Here is a 26757-nt window from a genome sequence, read left to right on the forward strand (position 1 = left end):
CCCAACTCATATGGAAACGGGGTTTGTATGTAAGTTGCCGTAGTCAGGAAGCAGTCTTTGCTTTTAATTTGAATGTGCTAAGCTTATCCCTTAGATAAGAGTATTGCTGATTATATGCTTCCATATACATAATCTATAGGTCATAGTCTTAACAATAAAACGTTGCACAACAGCCCTTAGGTTCACTGTGATCCTTCACTACAAAAAAACAGAGGCAAATATTTATATAATCATATTAAAATAAACCACTTCATCTCTGAAATAACAACATGTCAGACTGTTGATGAACACTAATATTAGCAGCTGCGTTACGCCATTCCAGAAGCATAAAAGGTGAGTGCGACAGAACACACAATTACGAAAAGAAAGGGAATTTGGTACGTTTAATTATTAACTGCTTCATTGCACGTATGCTCGAATGCAGAGTAAAGCTGTGAAAAATACAATCTCAGTCGTCATCGCCGTGATTTGGAGTGCCTTCATGTTTATTATTGAAAAAATAAAATACAGGATATGGCAGTCAAACTCTGTGGTGTTTGATGGAGCTGGAAAGTAAACACTGAGAGACAGGTCAGAAGAACTTGTCGGTGATATTTTCATTCATATTTAGGTAGTATAACTTTCGACATAATACATATACATTTCCCTTTGTCTGTGTAAACACATTGGTGGGTTTGTTTTTTTGTTTCAACTTCATAGATTTTTTTCCCCCGTGTGCAATATCGTAATAATCTTAACCCCCCCTTTTTCAAAACGTGCAGCATCAGGGTCCGTGCCCCGTATCGCCCCGGATGTGCCTTCCATTGCACCTTTCAGGTGGCTGAATATGTGTACGATACTTCACATTTCTCCCAAAATAAAAAAATAGCTTCAATCGTCGACTGTACACGATACCCAAAAACAATGTGCTTTTTCTATATAGTGAATTGTGCTGAGGTCAAAGAAGTCCCGCACCCGCACCCGCACCCGCACCCGCACCCGCACCCGCACCCGCATAATCAAGGAGTTCGCTCTCCGTGGAACCTCCGGTGTCTGTACCTGCCGTTCTTCTCCTTCGCCGTGTTGGCGCAGGCGTTGTGCTTGTTGCTCTGCAAGTGGTTCCAGTACTTGACCAGCTCGTTGGGGTGGAACTGGTGGGACGTGATGAGGTGGCTGTACTTGCAGCTGGAGTAAGACACCCTCCAGTGGTTGAAGAGGAACTCGTTGGGAGGCGGCGCCGGGTCGATGCGCAACTTGGCCAGGCAAATCCCCACGTAAACGTCCTCCAGGTGCAGCCGGCGTATGCCGAGGGACGCTTGGTAGATCAGCTCCGCCATGTCGCCCGAGAACACGTACCCCGTGCCGGAGCAGAATATCGGGTAGCGCTCGCTCGGGTACAGCTCCGGTGGCATGTACCACTTACTGTCCTTGTTTCGGTTTGGTGCGTAGCCTCTCATCAGGTAGCCGGTGAAGTACCGCTGCTTGGGCGGCAGCTCGGGCTTGAGCAGCTTCTGGATGAGATACTCTGTGTTGACAAACATGTCGCTGTCTGTCTTCATTACATAAGCGGCGCGGGGGCAATACGTCGCCACCCAGTTCATGCCCATTAAGGTTTTAACTGTCAAGTTATAGTAAGTGTCCTGATATTCCTGCTGGATGATGTCGTGGTAAACACGGCTCTCCTCCTCGATGCTGCTCTGAAGGAAGGAGTCGGGGGTGGTCCCCGAGCCCAGCAGGAAGAGACGGACAAAGCCCAGGCCCATGGCCACGCTGCTGTTGCCCCACGTCTGCCGGATGGCGTTACGGGCGTCGGCCTGGCCGGGTTCCACGGCGATGAGGACGACGAGGAACGGCGCGCCGTCGCTGCACTTGAAAGGCTCGTTCAGGATGTAGCGGTAGGGCTGCGCACTGAGCCTCCCTCCCACGCCCATCTCCTTCTGTAAACTGTTGTTGGCGCTCATGGAGTCCCCGAGTCCCATCGCGACCACTCGGACCGCGCCCTCCGCCTGTTGAGCGCTAAGGTTGAGTAAAGGCTTTGGTGCGATGTAACCCGTCTCCCTCCACAGGCTCCTGAGGGAGCTGCTTTGGTTAACGTCCCCCTTGGGACTTCGGAAACCCCTGACGGTGTAGGCGAGCGGGTGTTCCCGCGGCCCGCTGCGCCCGGGCAGCCAGTCTTGGTGGCTGAAGAATAAGAAGAGGGTAAAGAGCAGCGCCAGCGAGATGAGGCCTGCCACGTGGGTCCGAAATAGCGAGCGCTTGACGGTCCACGTCATCTTGATGGGACAGCAATGTCGCCGTCTCCACTGCATGGCGCAGGTTGGTGTTGCAGGCGGCGGCGGCGGCGGCGGTCAAACACGGTCGCCTCAAACATGTGGTGGCCAACAAATGGAGTGATATCGGAGCTGGCGCATGAAGTCCTTGTGGAGTCTTTGGAACTTTAGAGCCACTCGGCGGCGGTTAAACGCGATCCGAGTGACACGGAGGAGCCAGTGAGACCATGGTCATGGAGAATTCTCTTTGGAACTGTGGATGTGCAGATGGTTCGGTTCTGTCTTTAGGACATCATCAGGGTCGACTTCTCTATTCTGGAAAAAAAAAGAAACAAGGTTGGAATTAGTTCGAAAGCCTTAACTACTACTGTCTCATTCTCTGCATTTTAATTTGTGTGTTCACAATTTTTGTTGTATATATATATAAATATATAATGATGATGATCGTCCTTCAACACAGTTTTCATATGAGTTGAGAAATTGTGTTAGATGTAAATATAAACGGAATACAATGATTTGCAAATCATTTTCAACCCATATTCAATTGAATGCACCACAAAGACAACATATTTGATGTTCGAACTCATAAACTGTATTTGTTTTTATAAATAATAATCAACTTAGAATTTCATGGCTGCACCACATGCCAAAGTAGTTAGGAAAGGGCATGTTCACCACTGTGTTACATGGCCTTTCCTTTTAACAACACTCAGTAAACGTTTGGGAACTGAGGAGACACATTTTTTAAGCTTCTCAGGTGGAATTCTTTCCCATTCTTGCTTGATGTACAGCTTAAGTTGTTCAACAGTCCGGGGGTCTCCGTTGTGGTATTTTAGGCGTCATAATGCGCCACACATTTTCAATGTGAGACAGGTCTGGACTACAGGCAGGCCAGTCTAGTACCCGCACTCTTTTACTATGAAGCCACGCTGATGTAATACGTGGCTTGGCATTGTCTTGCTGAAATAAGCAGGGGCGTCAATGATAACGTTGCTTGGATGGCAACATATGTTGCTCCAAAACTTGTATGTACCTTTCAGCATTAATGGCGCCTTCACAGATGTGTAAGTTACCCATGTCTTGGGCACTAATACACCCCCATACCATCACACATGCTGGCTTTTCAACTTTGCGCCTATAACAATCTGGATGGTTCTTTTCCTCTTTGGTCCGGAGAACACAACGTCCACAGTTTCCAAAAATGTGGACTCGTCGGACCACTTTTCCACTTTGTATCAGTCCATCTTAGATGAGCTCAGGCCCAGCGAAGCCGACGGCGTTTCTGGGTGCTGTTGATAAACGGTTTTCGCCTTGCATAGGAGAGTTTTAACTTGCACTTACAGATGTAGCGACCAACTGTAGTTACTGACAGTGGGTTTCTGACGTGTTCCTGAGCCCATGTGGTGATATCCTTTACACACTGATGTCGCTTGTTGATGCAGTACAGCCTGAGGGATCGAAGGTCACGGGCTTAGCTGCTTACGTGCAGTGATTTCTCCAGATCCTCTGAACCCTTTGATGATATTACGGACCGTAGATGGTGAAATCCCTAAATTCCTTGCAATAGCTGGTAGAGAAAGGTTTTTCTTAAACTGTTCAACAATTTGCTCACGCATTTGTTGACAAAGTGGTGACCCTCGCCCCATCCTTGTTTGTGAATGACTGAGCATTTCACTGAATCTACTTTTACACCCAATCATGGCACCCACCTGTTCCCTGTGGAATGTTCCAAATAAGTGTTTGATGAGCATTCCTCAACTTTATCAGTATTTATTGCCACCTTTTCCAACTTCTTTATCACGTGTTGCTGGCATCAAATTCTAAAGTTAATGATTATTTGCAACAACAAAAAAATGTTTATCAGTTTGAACATCAAATATGTTGTCTTTGTAGCATATTCAACTGAATATGGGTTGAAAATGAGTTTATAACACCATTTCTCAACTCATATGGAAACGGGGTTTGTATATATATATATATATACAGTACAGGCCAAACGTTTGGACACACAGAAAGATCCCGAGCGCGGGATTGAACTCAGGACCTTCATATTGTGAGGCACATACACTAACCCCTGTACCACCGTGCTGCCCAGGCATCAATATGACAATGTTATAAGAACTCTGATTGGGCTGAGGCGAAGAACAGAACAAGACTCGAGGGATGTGGCTAAGGGAGAAGAGAGGACCGGACAATTGCAGTATACAACTTCATGTTCAATATGTACAGTGTAATGGAGATACATATTTTAGGAAAATGTGCATTTACAAATATTTGATCGCCATAAAATGACAGTTAAGACTTGATCTAAACATTATGGCAGCGTATTAACATAATCTGTGTTGGCTGTTGCCTCCTGCATGTCGTTATTCAGCTTAATTCCCGGGGTAGGAGTATAAATTGCAGGTTTGCTCGACGTGACGCAGGCTAATGCCATTCTGAGCTGCTCGGCTGAGCGAGTGTCATCAGCCCCCTGCCGAGCGGCAACATCTAGGGAGGAGACCGCATCTGTCAAAATGAGTTTTCAGGGTCCAGCAGGCACCGGAGCCTTCGGCGATAACAACCTTCACCTGCCAGTCACCTTAAGCTTATCAACACTGCCTACCTGTCCAAAATGAGACCACCCAGGCTGCCTGATCTGCAAGCACGAGCAGGAACGTAGAATAGACATCCATGCACATCACAGCTGGCGTGACATGAGAAATGATCCCCTGGGGGGGCTTGAAACCAAGAGAATTACAATGTGTAAATCAGACCTATTGAACTTAATTGTTGAGAGAGAAAGCTAAGGACCAGGGGGACGGACTTCACCCTTTACTGCGAGTCTGAGGCTATGTCTACACTAGGGATGTCCCGATCCAGGTTTTTGCACTTCCGATCCGATACCGATATTGTTTTTGCATTTCCGATCCGATACCGATACTGACCGATACCGATACTGACCGATACTGGCCTATCCGAGCATGTATTAAAGTTTAAAGTTATTTAGCCTACTTAGTCGTCAGAATCATGTTGAAAAGGGTTTTAGTACTCTTGATAACAACTAGCCAGCTGAATTAGGGGAGTTTGAAAAATACACAATGGTTGGTAACAAGAAACTGACCTGTTTATTCAAGGATAAACACAAAATAGACAAAATGATACATGACGAACAGAAATGGCATCATTGAACTAGGGCTGGGCGATATGGCCTTTTTTTAATATTGCGATATTTTAAGGCCATATTGCGATACACGATATATATCTCGATATTTTGCCGTAGCCTTGAATGAACACTTGATGCATATAATCACAGCAGTATGATGATTCTATGTGTTTTGATTGATTGATTGAGACTTTTATTAGTAGGTTCATACCTGCCAACTTTTGAAATCAGAAAAACCTAGTAGCCAGGGTCCAGGGGCCGCAGGCCCCGGTAGGTCCAGGACAAAGTCCTGGTGGGGGGTTGAGGCTTCGCCCCCCCGACGCAAAATGATTATTAGCATTCAGACAGGTTAAAATGTTGCTAAAACCATCACTTTTCTATCAGTCACAGTGACTTTTCAAAACAAAAATATTACAGTAAAAATCATATGGGTTGATTGACATGTTTATTCTGTAAGCTAACTTCAATAGTTTGAAATTATTTTGACAGTTAATGCCAGTTATCCTGTCAACCTTTCACAAGACTTCAATTTGTTAATTGAAAGTAGAAACAGTATAAACACTTTTTACAGTAAACAAATGGTAAAACAGTACTAAACAATTCCATTAAAAAAAAAAATTGGTGTCATTATTAACTTTCTGTCCAAGCTTGTATAATCTACTGCCTTGTTCAATTGTAAAAAATATTCTGTGCCTAAAATTCACATTTCTATCACAATTATCATACTGTAAACATGGTAAGCTAACTTCATTAAAATTAATAGTCCTGTCAATAGCATGGAATTACAATTCAAATGTAGTTTTTTTGTAAGCCTTTCAAAAGAATTCAAAATATGAAAAATTAATGACAATTAATTTAAGCCATCAGACACTTGAAAAGTGGCACATCACATCTCTAATGTAATCATTTGAACTTTTCAACAGAAATAGCACTGCAAAAATATTAAGGACATACTTCTGTATTTTGGTAGTTATGCTGTCAACATTTAACAAGATTTCTTCAACTTGGACTTGAAAGCATAAATAGTATAAACACTTTTAACAGCATAACAGTACTAAACAATTCCAATAGATAACATTGGTGTCATTACCTTTTTGTGGCTAAAATCCAAATTGATTCTATCAGATTGATCATACTGCAAAAATGATATGGTAACTTTATGATAAGTTTACTTCATTAAAATGTAATTCAATAGCATCATTAGCATGGAACTACAATTCAATTGCAGTTTTCTGTCAGCCTTTCAAAATAATTGAAGAAGAATTAATGAAAATGAATTTTAGCAATCAAGACAGTTGTAAATGCAGCACATCACATCTTCCATGGTCACATGATCACAGTCAATCATTGTGACACAGATTTGTTATTGTCCATGGTGCACCTCTTCGCTTTCTTGAGCTGCTCCTTTGAGTGGGTCATACTATGACATTGGCTTCCTGAAGCTGTCATCATCATCTGCAACCGTAACCCGGAATAGGTTGATGAAAACCGTACTAATTACGGGAAAACCGGAGTAGTTGGCAGGTATGTAGGTTGCACAGTAAAGTACATATTCCGCACAATTGACCACTAAATGGTAACACCCGAATACGTTTTTCAACTTGTTTAAGTCGGGGTCCACTTAAATTGATTCATGATACAGATATATACTATCAGATATATACTATCATCATAATAGAGTCATCACACAAGATAATCACATTGAATTATTTACATTATTTACAATCCGGGGTGTGGAGGGGGGCGCCGGATGTAAGTGTCAAAAAGACAGCCAAAAGAGTTTGATATGAGAATAAATCTAAAGTTAAAATATAGGGTAGAAATGCACCCATTTGCAGGAAATGTAGTCTTGATTTTCAAAATTTTCTTTCAAGGCTTGCAAGTCTACATTAAAACATTCTTCTTCATACTGCATTAATATATGCTACTTTTAAACTTTCATGCAGAGAAGCAAATCACAACTAAAAAAATCACTAATTTTTTCATACTCTGTTGATGTGGAAACTTTTGCCTCTGCATTTTGATGACGTGGACGTGTGGCACCGAACGGAGATAAGCGTCTCGACAGACGTCACAATATTTGAACAATGATGACGAAAACTGTTTTCTCTGTCGTGTCCGTGTGTCGAAAATTGTTATGCGCTTATTTTTTTATTTGATTTTGTGCGTGGCATAGATTTGCTATGCGCAGAGGACGCTTAAACAGTGCGCAATTGCACAGGCGAGCACCTTAGAGGGAGCGTTGCTCGCACGGCTGCGCTAGCATCACAGCTAACGTTAGCCATGCTGCTACCTCTCTGCTCGGGGAGGACGTATACTTATGTGACGTATGACGTGACAGTATGTGACGTGTGTAAGAAGGTGCGCTTGCTGTCTGTGAGAGGGAGACACAGGAAAGAGTGAGACGAGCCTGTCGTGTAATGCCAGCAGCTAAAAGCAACTGCGTGAGAATTCACAGACGTGTGGATGTGTTGAAGGTGTGCTGGAAAATGCGGAACGGAAATTACGGAGCAGCAGAAAAGTGGAATGTATTATTTAAATCGGTGCGTTGGAAAACACGGACCGGAGTTTTTTTTTAAACTGGATCTGGATCTGCATTTTCCCATGCCTTGCCGATACGCAATTTTTGGCAAATATCGGCAGCCGATCCGATCCAAATATCGGATCGGATCTACACTAAGCCGGATAACCCCTTAAAGGAATAATTATTTAGCCTAAGCCCCGTTTCAGCCACACTAAACCATCGTTTAAGGTCCCCCTCCTCGGACAATTTTGTACACGGGTAAGAGCGCCGTGTTTTTCTTGAATCTCCGGCTCTTAGCTTTGCATGGACTCATTGATCGTTTACAAACTGAGTTCGGAGAGGAAGTGACGCCAGAAAGACCGCGTCCCGCACAGGAAGTGACGTCAGAAAGAACGCGCCACATAATAAAGCGGCTTCGTAACTCGGAGCTAACCACTGACCAAAGATTGAGCTGTTTGACCACAATACCCAGCAATATGTTAGGAGGAGAAAATGGTGAGGCTTTAAATCCCAGGAACACCAGTGGTGGTAGTATTATGCTCTGCGCCTGTTTTGCTGCCAATGGAACTGCTGCTTTACAGAGAGTAAATGGGACAATGAAAAAGGAGGATTACCTCCAAATTCTTCAGGACAACCTAAAATCATCAGTCCGGAGGTTGGGTCTTGGGGCACAGTTGGGTGTTCCAACAGGACAATGACCCCAAACACAGGTCAAAAGTGGTAAAGGAATGGCTAAATCAGGCTAGAATTAAGGTTTTAGTTTTTTTAGGGTTTTGTGTTTCCCCTCGGGGTGATGGCCGGCTGGCAGTGCTTCAAAGCAGCAGTTGACCTCCAGGGCCCCAACTCCCCGCCCCTCTGTTGGGAGTTGTCGTGATAAATGTAACGTGTTTATGTGTGCATTGCATGGAGGTTTTTTTCCCCCACTCCAGACTAGACCCCCTTAGGAGCCCAGTCTAGATTGTATTTTTTTACTCATCTTCTTCCCCAGCGTTTGACCTTTTTCTTATCTTTTACGAGGCGCCTTTGGCGACCCATCAGCGTTCCTGTTCTGTAACCCTGTACACTGTTTGTTTGTCTAATCTTGAACAGGTTTGTGCTGAAAACATAGTTTCGTTGTACTTGTGCAATGACAATAAAGTCCTATCCCATCCTACTTTAGAATGCCCTTCCCGCAGTCCTGACTTAAACGTGTGGGCAATGCTGAAAAAACAAGTCCATGTCAGAAAAACCAACACATTTAGCTAAACTGCACCAATTTTGTCAAGAGGAGTGGTCAAAAATTCAACCAGCCTGTTTTGCTGCCAATGGAACTGGTGCTTTACAGAGAGTAAATGGGACATTGAAAAAGGAGGATTACCTCCAAATTCTTCAGGACAACCTAAAATCAACAGCCCGGAGGTTGGGTCTTGGGGCACAGTTGGGTGTTCCAACAGGACAATGACCCCAACACAGGACAAAAGTGGTAAAGGAATGGCTAAATCAGGCTAGAATTAAGGTTTTAGTTTTTTTAGGGTTTTGTGTTTCCCCTCGGGGTGATGGCCGGCTGGCAGCGCTTCATAGCAGCAGTCGACCTCCAGGGCCCCAACCCCCCACCCCTCTGTTCCGAGTTGTCGTGATTAAATGTAACGTGTTTATGTGTACATTGCATGGAGGTTTTTTTTCCCCACTCCAGACTAGGCCCCCTTAGGAGCCCAGTCTAGATTGTATTTTTTTACTCATCTTCTTCCCCAGCGTTTGACCTTTTTCTTATCTTTTACGGGGCGCCTTGTGGCGACCCATCAGCGTTCTTGTTCTGTAACCCTGTACACTGTTTGTTTGTCTAATCTTGAACGGGTTTGTGCTGAAAACATAGTTTCGTTGTACTTGTGCAATGACAAGAAAGTCCTATCCTATCCTACTTTAGAATGGCCTTCCCAAAGTCCTGACTTAAACGTGTGGACAATGCTGAAGAAACGAGTCCATGTCAGAAAAAACAACAAATTTAGCTGAACTGCACCGATTTTGTCAAGAGGAGTGGTCAAAAATTCAACCAGCCTGTTTTGCTGCCAATGGAACTGGTGCTTTACAGAGAGTAAATGGGACAATGAAAAAGGAGTATTACCTCCAAATTCTTCAGGACAACCTAAAATCATCAGCCCGGAGGTTGGGTCTTGGGGCACAGTTGGGTGTTCCAACAGGACAATGACCCCAAACACAGGTCAAAAGTGGTAAAGGAATGGCTAAATCAGGCTAGAATTAAGGTTTTAGTTTTTTTAGGGTTTTGTGTTTCCCCTCGGGGTGATGGCCGGCTGGCAGCGCTTCATAGCAGCAGTCGACCTCCAGGGCCCCAACTCCCCGCCCCTCTGTTGCGAGTTGTCGTGATTAAATGTAACGTGTTTATGTGTGCATTGCATGGAGGTTTTTTTTCCCCCACTCCAGACTCGGCCCCCTTAGGAGCCCAGTCAAGATTGTATTTTTTTTACTTATCTTCTTCCCCAGCGTTTGACCTTTTTCTTATCTTTTACGGGGCGCCTTGTGGCGACCCATCAGCGTTCTTGTTCTGTAACCCTGTACACTGTTTGTTTGTCTAATCTTGAACAGGTTTGTGCTGATAACATAGTTTCGTTGTACTTGTGCAATGACAATAAAGTCCTATCCTATCCTACTTTAGAATGCCCTTCCCACAGTCCTGACTTAAACGTGTGGGCAATGCTGAAGAAACAAGTCCATGTCAGAAAAAACAACACATTTAGCTAAACTGCACAAAGTTTGTCAAGAGGAGTGGTCAAAAATTCAACCAGCCTGTTTTGCTGCCAATGGAACTGGTGCTTTACAGAGAGTAAATGGGACAATGAAAAAGGAGGATTACCTCCAAATTCTTCAGGACAACCTAAAATCATCAGTCCGGAGGTTGGGTCTTGGGGCACAGTTGGGTGTTCCAACAGGACAATGACCCCAAACACAGGTCAAAAGTGGTAAAGGAATGGCTAAATCAGGCTAGAATTAAGTTTTTAGTTTTTTTAGGGTTTTGTGTTTCCCCTCGGGGTGATGGCCGGCTGGTAGCGCTTCATAGCAGCAGTCGACCTCCAGGGCCCCAACTCCCCGCCCCTCTGTTGGGAGTTGTCGTGATTAAATGTAACGTGTTTATGTGTGCATTGCATGGAGGTTTTTTTCCCCCTTTGAAGCCCAGTCTAGATTGTATTTTTTTACTCATCTTCTTCCCCAGCGTTTGACCTTTTTCTTATCTTTTACGGGGCGCCTTGTGGCGACCCATCAGCGTTCCCGTTCTGTAACCCTGTACACTGTTTGTTTGTCTAATCTTGAACAGGTTTGTGCTGATAACATAGTTTCGTTGTACTTGTGCAATGACAAGAAAGTCTTATCCTATCCTACTTTAGAAAGCCCTTCCCACAGTCCTGACTTAAACGTGTGGGCAATGCTGAAGAAACAAGTCCATGTCAGAAAAAACAACCCATTTAGCTAAACTGCACCAATATTGTCAAGAGGAGTGGTCACAAATTCAACCAGCCTGTTTTGCTGCCAATGGAACTGGTGCTTTACAGAGAGTAAATGGGACGATGAAAAAGGAGGATTACCTCCAAATTCTTCAGGACAACCTAAAATCATCAGCCCGGAGGTTGGGTCTTGGGGCACAGTTGGGTGTTCCAACAGGACAATGACCCCAAACACAGGTCAAAAGTGGTAAAGGAATGGCTAAATCAGGCTAGAATTAAGGTATTAGTTTTTTTAGGGTTTTGTGTTTCCCCTCGGGGTGATGGCCGGCTGGCAGCGCTTCATAGCAACAGTCGACCTCCAGGGCCCCAACTCCCCGCCCCTCTGTTGGGAGTTGTCGTGATTAAATGTAACATGTTTATGTGTGAATTGGATGGAGGTTTTTTTTCCCCCACTCCAGACTAGGCCCCCTTCGAAGCCCAGTCTAGATTGTATTTTTTTACTCATCTTCTTCCCCAGCGTTTGACCTTTTTCTTATCTTTTACGGGGCGCCTTGTGGCGACCCATCAGCGTTCTTGTTCTGTAACCCTGTACACTGTTTGTTTGTCTAATCTTGAACAGGTTTGTGCTGATAACATAGTTTCGTTGTACTTGTGCAATGACAATAAAGTCCTATCCTATCCTACTTTAGAATGCCCTTCCCACAGTCCTGACTTAAACGTGTGGGCAATGCTGAAGAAACAAGTCCATGTCAGAAAAAACAACACATTTAGCTAAACTGCACCAAGTTTGTCAAGAGGAGTGGTCAAAAATTCAACCAGCCTGTTTTGCTGCCAATGGAACTGGTGCTTTACAGAGAGTAAATGGGACAATGAAAAAGGAGGATTACCTCCAAATTCTTCAGGACAACCTAAAATCATCAGTCCGGAGGTTGGGTCTTGGGGCACAGTTGGGTGTTCCAACAGGACAATGACCCCAAACACACGTCAAAAGTGGTAAAGGAATGGCTAAATCAGGCTAGAATTAAGGTTTTAGTTTTTTTAGGGTTTTGTGTTTCCCATCGGGGTGATGGCCGGCTGGCAGCGCTTCATAGCAGCAGTCGACCTCCAGGGCCCCAACTCCCCACCCCTCTGTTGGGAGTTGTCGTGATTAAATGTAACGTGTTTATGTGTGCATTGCATGGAGGTTTTTTTTCCCCCATTCCAGACTAGGCCCCCTTCGAAGCACAGTCTAGATTGTATTTTTTTACTCATCTTCTTCCCCAGCGTTTGACCTTTTTCTTATCTTTTACGGGGCGCCTTGTGGCGACCCAGCAGCGTTCTTGTTCTGTAACCCTGTACACTGTTTGTTTGTCTAATCTTGAACAGGTTTGTGCTGATAACATAGTTTCGTTGTACTTGTGCAATGACAATAAAGTCCTATCCTATCCTACTTTAGAATGCCCTTCCCACAGTCCTGACTTAAACGTGTGGGCAATGCTGAAGAAACAAGTCCATGTCAGAAAAAACAACACATTTAGCTAAACTGCACCAAGTTTGTCAAGAGGAGTGGTCAAAAATTCAACCAGCCTGTTTTGCTGCCAATGGAACTGGTGCTTTACAGAGAGTAAATGGGACAATGAAAAAGGAGGATTACCTCCAAATTCTTCAGGACAACCTAAAATCATCAGTCCGGAGGTTGGGTCTTGGGGCACAGTTGGGTGTTCCAACAGGACAATGACCCCAAACACAGGTCAAAAGTGGTAAAGGAATGGCTAAATCAGGCTAGAATTAAGGTTTTAGTTTTTTTTAGGGTTTTGTGTTTCCCCTCGGGGTGATGGCCGGCTGGCAGCGCTTCATGGCAGCAGTCGACCTCCAGGGACCCAACTCCCCGCCCCTCTGTTGGGAGTTGTCGTGATTAAATGTAACGTGTTTGTGTGTGCATTGCATGGAGGTTTTTTTCCCCCTTCGAAGCCCAGTCTAGATTGTATTTTTTTACTCATCTTCTTCCCCAGCATTTGACCTTTTTCTTATCTTTTACGAGGCGCCTTTGGCGACCCATCAGCGTTCCTGTTCTGTAACCCTGTACACTGTTTGTTTGTCTAATCTTGAACAGGTTTGTGCTGAAAACATAGTTTCGTTATACTTGTGCAATGACAATAAAGTCCTATCCCATCCTACTTTAGAATGCCCTTCCCACAGTCCTGACTTAAACGTGTGGGCAATGCTGAAAAAACAAGTCCATGTCAGAAAAACCAACACATTTAGCTGAACTGCACCAATTTTGTCAAGAGGAGTGGTCAAAAATTCAACCAGCCTGTTTTGCTGCCAATGGAACTGGTGCTTTACAGAGAGTAAATGGGACATTGAAAAAGGAGGATTACCTCCAAATTCTTCAGGACAACTTAAAATCATCAGCCCGGAGGTTGGGTCTTGGGGCACAGTTGGGTGTTCCAACAGGACAATGACCCCAAACACAGGTCAAAAGTGGTAAAGGGATGGCTAAATCAGGCTAGAATTAAGGTTTAAGTTTTTTTAGGGTTTTGTGTTTCCCCTCGGGGTGATGGCCGGCTGGTAGCGCTTCATAGCAGCAGTCGACCTCCAGGGCCCCAACTCCCCGCCCCTCTGTTGGGAGTTGTCGTGATTAAATGTAACGTGTTTATGTGTGCATTGCATGGAGGTTTTTTTTCCCCCACTCCAGACTAGGCCTCCTCCGATGCCCAGTCTAGATTATATTTTTTTACTCATCTTCTTCCCCAGCGTTTGACCTTTTTCTTATCTTTTACGGAGCTCCTTGTGGCGACCCATCAGCGTTCTTGTTCTGTAACCCTGTACGTTTGTCTAATCTTGAACAGGTTTGTGCTGATAACATAGTTTCGTTGTACTTGTGCAATGACAATAAAGTCCTATCCTATCCTACTTTAGAATGCCCTTCCCAAAGTCCTGACTTAAACGTGTGGACAATGCTCAAGAAACAAGTCCATGTCAGAAAAACCAACACATTTAGCTGAACTGCACCAATTTTGTCAAGAGGAGTGGTCAAAAATTCAAGCAGAAGCTTGTGGATGGCTACCAAAAGCGCCTTTTTGCAGTGAAACTTGCCAAGGGACATGTAAGCAAATATTAACATTGCTGTATGTATACTTTTGACCCAGCACATTTGCTCACATTTTCAGTAGACCCATAATAAATTCATAAAAGAACCAAACTTCATGAATGTATTTTGCGACCAACAAGTATGTGCTCCAATCACTCTATCACAAAAATATAAGAGTTGTAGAAATTATTAGAAACTCAAGACAGCCATGACATTATGTTTTTACAAGTGTATGTAAACTTTTGACCAGAACTGTAAACTTCGCGTAAGCGTTCTCTGATGTTGACAAAGAAAAACAAACATGTCATGAAAACTTTAAACAAAAATTGCAATATGATACGTTTATTTTTTTTTGTTCTATTTTCCTTTTGTGATCCCTTGCATGTTTCATGTTTCTTTTGTTTATTCTTTCCTAATTGTAAATTTGTTTAAAGGCCTACTGAAACCCACTACTACCGACCACGCATTCTGATAGTTTATATATCAATGATGAAATCTTAACATTGCAACACATGCCAATACGGCCGGGTTAGCTTACTAAAGTGCAATTTTAAATTTTGCGCGAAATATCCTGCTGAAAACGTCTCGGTATGATGACGTCAGTGCGTAATGTCGCGGATTGTAGAGGACATTTTGGGACAGCATGGTGGCCAGCTATTAAGTCGTCTGTTTTCATCGCAAAATTCCACAGTATTCTGGACATCTGTGTTGGTGAATCTTTTGCAATTTGTTCAATGAACAATGGAGACAGCAAAGAAGAAAGCTGTAGGTGGGAAGCGGTGTATTGCGGCCGGCTGCAGCAACACAAACACGGCCGGTATTTCATTGTTTACATTCCCGGAAGATGACAGTCAAGCTTCACGATTGGCCTGTGGAGAACTGGGACAACAGAGACTCTTACCAGGAGGACTTTGAGTTGGATACGCAGACGAGGTACCGTGAGTACGCATGCAGCTGCGGCTTCCAAACATTTGATCGCTTGCCCGTACGTGCGTGCCGCTATGTGCATGTCATGTACGTAACTTTGGGGACTTTGGGGAAATATATGTGCCGTATGAACTTTGGGGAGGTGAACGGTACTTTGGGCTGTGGGATTGAGTGTGTTGTGCAGGTGTTTGAGTTGTATTGGTGGGTTATATGGACGGGAGGGGGAGGTGTTTGTTATGCGGGATTAATTTGTGGCATATTAAATATAAGCCTGGTTGTGTTGTGGCTAATAGAGTATATATATGTCTTGTGTTTATTTACTGTTTTAGTCATTCCCAGCTGAATATCAGGTCCCACCCGCCTCTCACAGCATCTTCCCTATCTGAATCGCTCCCACTGCCCTCTAGTCCTTCACTCTCACTTTCCTCATCCACAAATCTTTCATCCTCGCTCAAATTAATGGGGAAATCGTCGCTTTCTCGGTCCGAATCGCTCTCGCTGCTGGTGGCCATGATTGTAAACAATGTGCAGATGTGAGGAGCTCCACAACCTGTGACGTCACGCGCATATCGTCTGCTACTTCCGGTACAGGCAAGGCTTTTTTATCAGCGACCAAAAGTCGCGAACTTTATCGTCGATGTTCTCTACTAAATCCTTTCAGCAAAAATATGGCAATATCGCGAAATGATCAAGTATGACACATAGAATGGACCTGCTATCCCCGTTTGAATAAGAAAATCGTATTTCAGTAGGCCTTTAAATTTCTTAGTCACCGTTTCAAAATTATAGAGAAAAAATAATATAATAATAATGTTAGAATAATTATGTATATATTAATCACACAACTTTTATGCTTGCTATAATTATTGTCAATTGTGCTGAAGTGGTATTTTTCTTTGTCTGTACAAAGCTGGCAATCCAAAAGATTGCAAGCCAGTCTGGTATCAGTGTTTGTGTCCAGGAACGGCCTGCTGACTGCCAAGGCCGAACACCGCCGTGACGCAGACAGAGCAGAGACAAGGCGATATCACCAGCGTCAACACATTTGCATTTTTTGTATAATCATATATTGTGTCTAACTGGAGTTGTCGAGATTACCCCCTTCCCTCAGCGACAGCTTCAGTGATGTAACCAGGGACCTCCCAAATAAATAGAGGAAGCACGCGGGCTAGACTTTAGAGCTTAGTTTGGATCTGTAACTAGAGTACAGCCCAAAAAACGTCTTTCCTCAATTGAGCAAAATTGAACTCTGTCTCTGCATGATTCCTTGCTTCTCGTCTGTTTAATAAATGTCATCAGTGTTTGAACCTGACAAAAAGTACATTTTTTTATGTTCATTTTCGGTTCACTGTTCACTTGTATATTCAGATTGTTTGTATTGTTGTTGAAATAAATTTTAGCAAAACATTAGCTGTGATTGGTCAGCTTGATACAACATAATTTTTATCAGTCGCACAGTCCACCTGCACGGACGTCTTCTACGGTTTCGTTGTATCAAAATGGTTAGTTCCAGCTCAAACATTAAAGAGGGTGTGACTTCAGATGCCATTGTTGACTACAACCACTGCTACACACAGGAAGCTCTCGCTCTCTTTCTCTCAGAAAGCTAATAGCTAGTCAACAAGAGTTGTGAAATGATCACACAGGAAAACATATGGAAGAGATTTGCAAGTAGGTCCCGCCTGTGTGTGTACTAGGGTTGTACGGTATACCGGTATTAGTATAGTACCGCGATACTAATGAATCATTTTAGGTTCTATACCGTCTCTGAAATGTACCGGTCTGAAATGTACTGGTTTTACGAGCAGAGGAGCATGTTCAGCAGCGCACAATCACGGAGTACTTACAAGCAGACACAGTTTTTAGACAGAAAAGGGAGAACGGACGCATTTTGGCTTAAAAAACTAAATATAAAGGTGAAGTTATAACACTGAAACGCCCTCAGGAAGAGGTGCTTTAAGACATGGCTAGCAAGCTAGCGGCTAACGTCCATCTGCAGTGTTGTAGCTACTTCTAAATCACTAATCCTCGCCTCCATGGCGACAAATAAAGTACGTTTCTTACAAGTATCATCCCTGCAGGACGAGGAATAGCGAAACATGCTTCACTACACACCGTAGCTCACCGGCGTCAAAATGGGTGGATCTACACCTGGCATCCACTGTAATGATATCAAGTACAGGCACGTATCTAGTCGATACTACTATGATTACGTCGATATTTTTTGGCATCACAACTAGGGATGTATCGGCCGATAAATGCTTTAAAATGTAATATCGGAAATTATCGGTATCGGTTTCAAAATTATCGGCATCGGTTTCAAAAAGTAAAATGTATGACTTTTTAAAACGCCGCTGTGTACACGGACGTAGGGAGAAGTACAGAGCGCCAACAAACCTTAAAGGCACTCACATAATATCTACGGCTTTTCACACACCAAGTGAATGGAAAGTATACTTGGTCAACAGCCATACAGGTCAGACTGAGGGTGGCCGTATAACCAACTTTAACACTGTTACAAATATGCACCACACTGTGAACCCACGCCAAACAAGAATGACAAACATTTCGGGAGAACATCCGCACCGTAACACAACATAAACACAACAGAACAAATACCCAGAATCCCTTGCAGCACTAACTCTTCCGGGACGCTACAATATACACCCCCCGCTACCACCAAACCCGCCCCACCTCAACCTCCTCATGCTCTCCCAGGGAGAGCATGTCCCAAATTCCAAGCGGCTGTTTTGAGGCATGTTAAAAAAAATAATGCACTTTGTGACTTCAATAATAAATATGGCAGTGCCATGTTGGCATTTTTTTCCATAACTTGAGTTGATTTATTTAGGAAAACCTTGTTACATTGTTTAATGCATCCAGCGGGGCATCGCAACAAAATTAGGCATAATAATGTGTTAATTCCATGACTGTATATATCGGTATCGGTTGATATCGGAATCGGTAATTAAGAGTTGGACAATATCGGCAGACTTGCCAACCTTGAGACCTCCAATTTCGGGAGGTGGGGGTTGGGGGTGGGAGGCGTGGTTGGGGGCGTGGTTAAGAGGGGAGGAGTATATTTACAGCTAGAATTCACCAAGTCAAGTATTTCATATATATATATATATATATATATATATATATATATATATATATATATATATATATATATATATATATATATATATCCCCGCGACCCCGAAGGGAATAAGCGGTAGAAAATGGATGGATGGATGGATGGATATATACATATATATATATATATATATATATATATATATATATATATATAAGAAATACTTGACTTTCAGTGAATTCTAGCTATAAATATATATTTCTTTTATTTATATATATATATATATATATATATATATATAAAAGAAATACTTGAATTTCAGTGTTCATTTATTTACACATATACACACACAACACTCATCTACTCATTGTTGAGTTAAGGGTTGAATTGTCCATCCTTGTTCTATTCTCTGTCACTATTTTTCTAACCATGCTGAACACCCTCTCTGATGATGCATTGCTGTGTGGCACGCACAAAAGTGCTTTCATCAAATGCACTAGATGGCAGTATTGTCCTGTTTAAGAGTGTCACAACGTTGCTGTTTACGGCAGACGAACTGCTTTACGGTAGACGAAAACGTGACTGCTGTTGTTGTGTGTTGTTACCGCGCTGGGAGGACGTTAATGAAACTGCCTAACAATAGACCCACATAAGAAACCAAGAACTCGTCCTCGATCATTCTACATTTATAATGATTGGGCAGGCACGTTGTTTATATTGTGGGAAAGCGCACTCAGGTCCGCATGGAGCTGGAGGGGGCGTGGCCTCCAGCTCCGCCTGAAATTCGGGAGATTTTCGGGAGAAAATTTGTCCCGGGAGGTTTTCGGGAGAGGCGCTGAATTTCGGGAGTCTCCCGGAAAATCCGGGAGGGTTGGCAAGTATGAATATCGGAATATCGGATATCGGCAAAAAAGCCATTATCGGACATCTCTAATCACAACATCTTCTTTCATTTAAAAAAAAATGTATATTATGTTTATAAACTCAGGAAATTTGTCCCTGGACACATGAGGACTTTGACTATGACCAATGTATGATCCTGTAACTACTTGGTATCGGATTGATACCCAAATGTGTGGTATCATCCAAAACTAATGTAAAGTATCAAACAACAGAAGACAAAGTGATTATTAAATTTTAACAAAAGTGTAGATAGAACATGTTGAAAGAGAAAATACGCAGATATTAACAGTAAATGAACAAATAGATGAATAATTAATTTTCTACCACTTGTCCTTAATAATGTAGATAAAATAATAGAATGGAAAATGACACAGTAGACAGACTAATTAGGAGCCTTTGTTTGTTTACAAGTTGTCTTGTATGTTCACTATTTTATTTAAGGACTTAATAACTGCAATAAGAAACAGATGTCTAACATACCGTAATATTTTTTGTTAAAATAAAGCTAATAATGCAATTTTTTTGTGGTCCCCTTTATTTAGAAAAGTACCGAAAAGTATCAAAATAATTTTAGTACCGGTACCAACATTTTGGTATCGTTACAACAGTAGTGTGTACCCTAACAAAGATTGTGGATGACTGACAAGAGGCTCACTCCGTTGATGCATTGTATCGAAGTTTGAAAGCCAGAGCCAAAGGAAAGAAACAGACATAGCAATTTATTGATGATGGCGACGTTATCGAGTTAATTTTCATCGACTTATTGACTATCAGGCCAGGCCTACAATTATATCATTTTTTTAATGCCTCCGGACGACAAAGTTGATGCCTTTTAAGGCCTTATTTTGGCAACATCTATTTAATGACTGTTAATGCTTTTTAATGACCTGCGGAAGCCCTGTTAAATTTAACAACCATAACGATACAATAATTGATCAAAATAAAACCCACTTTGCCTTGTCGTTGGCGGATGTTTGTGGCAAAGGCGGACAAGAGGCGGAGAACGCAGGGGAGGCAGAGGGAGCGGCGGTGTGTTACGTACGGTCTTATCCTCACACACACACACACACACACACACACACACACACCATTCTTGTATTAGTTACCTTCTTGAGACCTCCGAAAAATGCCTACCTCTTTAGGACCACCCTTTCTAGATATATAAAGATGTGTATTTACGACATTAATAATATATACGTTGGAATTTCACAAGAAAAAGGTCACAGTTTCTCGAGAAAAACTTAAAATGTTGGCAGTATTACAATAAAATTTTGAACAGTGTTACAATAAATATATAATATAAATATAAATTTTGAACAGTGTTACAATAAAAGTCGTCATTTTACTCAACGCAAGTCAACATTTGACAAGAAAAACTGAACATTTCTGCAGTATTATGATAAAAGTTGGAATTTTACTCAATAACAGTCCCAATTTCATAAGAAAACTTAAACATTTTGGCAATACTATAATAACAAATGGGAATTTTACTCATAAAAATGTCACTATTTTACGAGAACAACAAAAAAATTGGTCATATTGTGGTAAGTCAGAATTTTATATGACAGTTGTCACCATTTTCCGTTAAAAAACTAATAATTTTACGTAAAAAAGTACTAATTTTACATTAAAAAATACTAATTTTACGAGAAAATATTGCAGTATTACAGAAACAGAAAGAATATTAGAAATTGTTCCCAATTTTATAAGAAAAAAGTCAACAAATTGTGAGAAAAAGACAGGTTTTATTTGTATTTATTTTTTGTTTGTAATTTTTTTTTAATCTTCCCTATTTGCTTCAAATTATTACCGTATGTCTCTATATACATCTTATTTTCTTTATTAATTTTGGCCAAAGGAGGCGCATTTCAATTTCTGACACACACTTGTTAATTCATATGTTGGCCAGAGGCGGAACACTTCAAATTTTTTACACACACTTGTTATTTCATATGTTGGCCAGAGGGGGGAGCACTTTTAAAAGCGACACACAGTCAATTTGAAAAATCCCTCCTTTTTGGTACCACCCTCATTTTGATAGATATCACCACCAGGGGTGCAAATGAGACATTCTCCAATAGATGCAATGGTTTTCCGTATTGGGACCATGATTTATGTCATCACTTGTTCACACCTCCTCATATGGAAGCTACTTTACCTTCTTCATGTCTCAAGAAGGGTGGAAATACAACAACACACACCTACACACGCACACACAAATGCCTACCTCTTTAGGACCACCCTTTCTGGATATATAAAGATGTGTATTTACAACATTAATAATATATACATACTATGCAAATATAAAAAAGCTTGTTGTGAAAAATGAGTTGTAATTTCACAAGAAAAAGGTCACAGTTTCTCGAGAAAAACGTAAAATGTTGGCAGTATTATAATAAAAGTCGTCATTTTACTCAACGCAAGTCAACATTTTACTAGAAAAACGGAACATTTGTGCAATATTATGATAAAAGTTGGAATTTTACTCAATAACAGTCCCAATTTCATAAGAAAACGTAAACATTTTGGCAATATTATAATAACAAATCGGAATTTTACTCATAAAAATGTCACTATTTTACGAGAACAACAAAAAAATTGGTCATATTGTGATAAAAGTCAGAATTTTATATGACAGTTGTCACCACTAATAATTTTACGTAAAAAAGTACTAATTTTACATAAAAAAGTACTAATTTTACGAGAAAATATTGCAATATTACAGAAACAGAAAGAATATTAGAAATTGTTCCCAATTTTATAAGAAAAAAGTCGACACATTGTGAGAAAAAGACTGGTTTTATTTGTATTTATTTTTTGTTTGTAATTGTTTTTTAATCTTCCCTATTTGCTTCAAATTATTACTGTATGTCTCTATATACATCTTATTTTCTTTATTAATTTTGGCCAAAGGATGCGCATTTCAATTTCTCACACACACTTGTTATTTCATATGTTGGCCAGAGGCGGAACACTTCAGATTTTTTACACACACTTGTTATTTCATATGTTGACCAGACAGGGGAACACTTTAAAAACCGACAAACAGTCAATTTGAAAAATCCTTCCTTTTTGGTACCACCCTCATTTTGATAGATATCACCACCAGGGGTGCAAATGAGACATTCTCCAATAGATGCAATGGTTTTCCGTATTGGGACCATGGTTTATGTCATCACTTGTTCACACTTCCTCATATGGAAGCTACTTTACCTTCTTCATGTCTCAAGAAGGGTGGAAATACAAGAACACACAACTACACACACACACACACACACACACACACACACACACACACACACACACACACACACACACACACACACACACACACACACATACATTCTTGTATTAATAACCTTCTTGAGACGTCCGAAAAATGCCTACCTCTTTAGGACCACCCTTTCTGGATATATAAAGTTGTGTATTTACAACATTAATAATATATACATACTATGCAAATATAAAAAAAGCTTGTTGTGAAAAATTAATTGGAATTTCACAGGAAAAAGATCACAGTTTCTCGAGAAAAACTCAAAATGTTGGCAGTATTACAATAAAAGTCAACGCAAGTCAACATTTTACAAGAAAAACTGAACATTTGTGCAATATTATGATAAAACTTGGAATTTTACTCAATAAAAGTCGCAATTTTACAAGAAAAGCTTAAAATGTTTGCAATTTTATGAAAATAGTTGTAATTTTACGCGACAAAAGTCACAATTTCATAAGAAAACATAAATATTTTGGCAATATTATAATAATAATCGGAATTTTACTCATAAAAATGTCACTATTTTACAAAAACAACAAAAAAATGGGCAACATTGTGATAAAAGTCAGCATTTTATATGACAGTTGTCACCATTTTGCGTTAAAAAGTAATAATTTTACATAAAAAAAGTAATAATTTTACGAGAAAATATTGCAATATTACAGAAAGAATATTAGAAATTGTTCCCAATTTTATAAGAAAAAATTCCATACATTGTGAGAAAAAGACTGGTTTTATTTGTATTTATTTTTTGCTTGTAATTGTTTTTTAATCTTCCTTATTTGCTTCAAATTATTACCGTATGTCTCTATATACATATTTATCTTATTTTCATTAATAATTTTGGCCAAAGGAGGCGCATTTCAATTTCTGACACACACTTGTTATTTCATATGTTGACCAGAGGGGGAGCACTTTTAAAACCGACACAAAGTCAATTTGAATAATCCCTCCTTTTTGGGACCACCCTAGTTTTGATAGATATCACCACCAGGGGTGCAAATGAGATATTCTCTATTAGATGCAATAGTTTTCTGTATTGGGACCATGATTTATGTCATCACTTGTTCACACCTCCTCATATGGAAGCTTCTTTTCCTTCTTCATGTCTCAAGAAGGGTGGAAATACAAGAACACACACACACACACACACACACACACACACACACACACACACACACACACACACACACACACACACACACACACACACACACACACACACACACACACACACTCTTGTATTAGTTACCTTCTTGAGACCTGAGAAAAATGCCTACCTCTTTAGGACCACCCTTTCTAGATATATAAAGATGTGTATTTACAACATTAATAATATATACATACTATGCAAATATAAAAAAAGCTTGTTGTGAAAAATTAATTGGAATTTCACAGGAAAAAGATCACAGTTTCTCGAGAAAAACTTAAAATGTTGGCAGTATTACAATAAAAGACAACGCAAGTCAACATTTTACAAGAAAAACTGAACATTTGTGCAATATTATGATAAAATTTGGAATTTTACTCAATAAAAGTCGCAATTTTACAAGAAAAGCTTAAAATGTTTGCAATTTTATGAAAATAGTTGTAATTTTACGCAACAAAAGTCACAATTTCATAAGAAAACATAAATATTTTGGCAATATTATAATAATAATCGGAATTTTACTCATAAAAATGTCACTATTTTACAATAACAACAAAAAAATTGGCAAAATTGTGATAAAAGTCAGCATTTTATATGACAGTTGTCACCATTTTGCGTTAAAAAGTAATATATTTACATAAAAAAAGTAATAATTTTACGAGAAAATATTGCAATATTACAGAAAGAATATTAGAAATTGTTCCCAATTTTATAAGAAAAAATTCCATACATTGTGAGAAAAAGACTGGTTTTATTTGTATTTATTTTTTGCTTGTAATTGTTTTTTAATCTTCCTTATTTGCTTCAAATTATTACCGTATGTCTCTATATATATATATATATATATATATATATTTATCTTATTTTCATTAATAATTTTGGCCAAAGGAGGCGCATTTCAATTTCTGACACACACTTGTTATTTCATATGTTGACCAGAGGGGGAGCACTTTTAAAACCGACACAAAGTCAATTTGAATAATCCCTCCTTAATGGTACCACCCTCATTTTGATAGATTTCACCACCAGGGGTGCAAATGAGACATTCTCTATTAGATGCAATAGTTTTCTGTATTGGGACCATGATTTATGTCATCACTTGTTCACACCGTCTTATATGGAAGATAATTTTCCTTCTTCGTGTCTCAAGAAGGGTAGCAATACAAGAACACACACACACACACACACACACACACACACACACACACACACACACACACACATTCTTGTATTAGTTACCTTCTTGAGACCTCCGAAAAATGCCTACCTCTTTAGGACCACCCTTTCTGGATATATAAAGATGTGTATTTACAACATTAATAATATATACATACTATGCAAATATAAAAAAGCTTGTTGTGAAAAATGAGTTGGAATTTCACAAGAAAAAGGTCACAGTTTCTTGAGAAAAACGTAAAATGTTGGCAGTATTATAATAAAAGTCGTCATTTTACTCAACGCAAGTCAACATTTTACTAGAAAAACGGAACATTTGTGCAATGTTATGATAAAAGTTGGAATTTTACTCAATAACAGTCGCAATTTTACAAGAAAAGCTTGAAATGTTTGCAATTTTATGTAAAGAGTCGTAATTTTACGCGACAAAAGTGCCAATTTCATAAGGATACATAAATATTTTGGCAATATTATAATAATAATCGGAATTTTACTCATAAAAATGTCACTATTTTACAATAGCAACAAAAAAATTGGCAAAATTGTGATAAAAGTCAGCATTTTATATGACAGTTGTCACCATTTTGCGTTAAAAAGTAATATATTTACATAAAAAAAGTAATAATTTTACGAGAAAATATTGCAATATTACAGAAAGAATATTAGAAATTGTTCCCAATTTTATAAGAAAAAATTCCATACATTGTGAGAAAAAGACTGGTTTTATTTGTATTTATTTTTTGCTTGTAATTGTTTTTTAATCTTCCTTATTTGCTTCAAATTATTACCGTATGTCTCTATATACATATTTATCTTATTTTCATTAATAATTTTGGCCAAAGGAGGCGCATTTCAATTTCTGACACACACTTGTTATTTCATATGTTGACCAGAGGGGGGAGCACTTTTAAAAGCGACACACAGTCAATTTGAAAAATCCCTCATTTTGATAGATTTCACCACCAGGGGTGCAAATGAGACATTCTCTATTAGATGCAATAGTTTTCTGTATTGGGACCATGATTTATGTCATCACTTGTTCACACCGTCTTATATGGAAGATAATTTTCCTTCTTCGTGTCTCAAGAAGGGTAGAAATACAAGAACACACACACACACACACACACACACACACACACACACACACACACACACACACACACACACACACACACACACGCACACACACATTCTTGTATTAGTTACCTTCTTGAGACCTCCGAAAACTGCCCACCTCTTTAGGACCACCTTTTCTGGATTAATAAAGATGTGTATTTACAACATTGAGAATATATACATACTATGCAAATATAAAAAAAGCTTGTTGTGAAAAATTAATTGGAATTTCACAGGAAAAAGATCACAGTTTCTCGAGAAAAACTCAAAATGTTGGCAGTATTACAATAAAAGTCAACGCAAGTCAACATTTTACAAGAAAAACTGAACATTTGTGCAATAATATGATAACATTTGGAATTTTACTCAATAAAAGTCTCAATTTTACAAGAAAAGCTTAAAATGTTTGCAATTTTATGAAAATAGTTGTAATTTTACGCGACAAAAGTCACAATTTCATAAGAAAACAAATATTTTGGCAATATTATAATAATAATCAGAATTTTACTCATAAAAATGTCATTATTTTACAATAACAAAAAAATTGGCAAAATTGTGATAAAAGTCAGCATTTTATATGGCAGTTGTCACCATTTTGCGTTAAAAAGTAATATATTTACATAAAAAAAGTAATAATTTTACGAGAAAATATTGCAATATTACAGAAAGAATATTAGAAATTGTTCCCAATTTTATAAGAAAAAATT

At 40.0% G+C, this 26757-nt stretch overlaps 1 protein-coding gene across 2 annotated transcripts in view; it reads right to left on the reverse strand.

The window, feature by feature from the left end:
* Positions 1-368: 368 nt before the first annotated feature.
* Positions 369-26757, reverse strand: part of b3galt2 (UDP-Gal:betaGlcNAc beta 1,3-galactosyltransferase, polypeptide 2) — a 57640-nt gene continuing 31251 nt past the window's right edge. For both annotated transcript variants that reach the window (XM_061975552.2, XM_061975553.2), the window contains exon 2: positions 369-2564. In XM_061975552.2, coding sequence (XP_061831536.2) covers positions 999-2288 — 1290 coding nt within the window. In that variant the 5' untranslated portion in view covers positions 2289-2564 and the 3' untranslated portion in view covers positions 369-998. The remainder of the gene's footprint in view (positions 2565-26757) is intronic.

This window comes from Nerophis lumbriciformis, linkage group LG14 (genome assembly GCF_033978685.3).
Source record: "Nerophis lumbriciformis linkage group LG14, RoL_Nlum_v2.1, whole genome shotgun sequence".
Lineage (NCBI taxonomy): Eukaryota > Metazoa > Chordata > Actinopteri > Syngnathiformes > Syngnathidae > Nerophis > Nerophis lumbriciformis.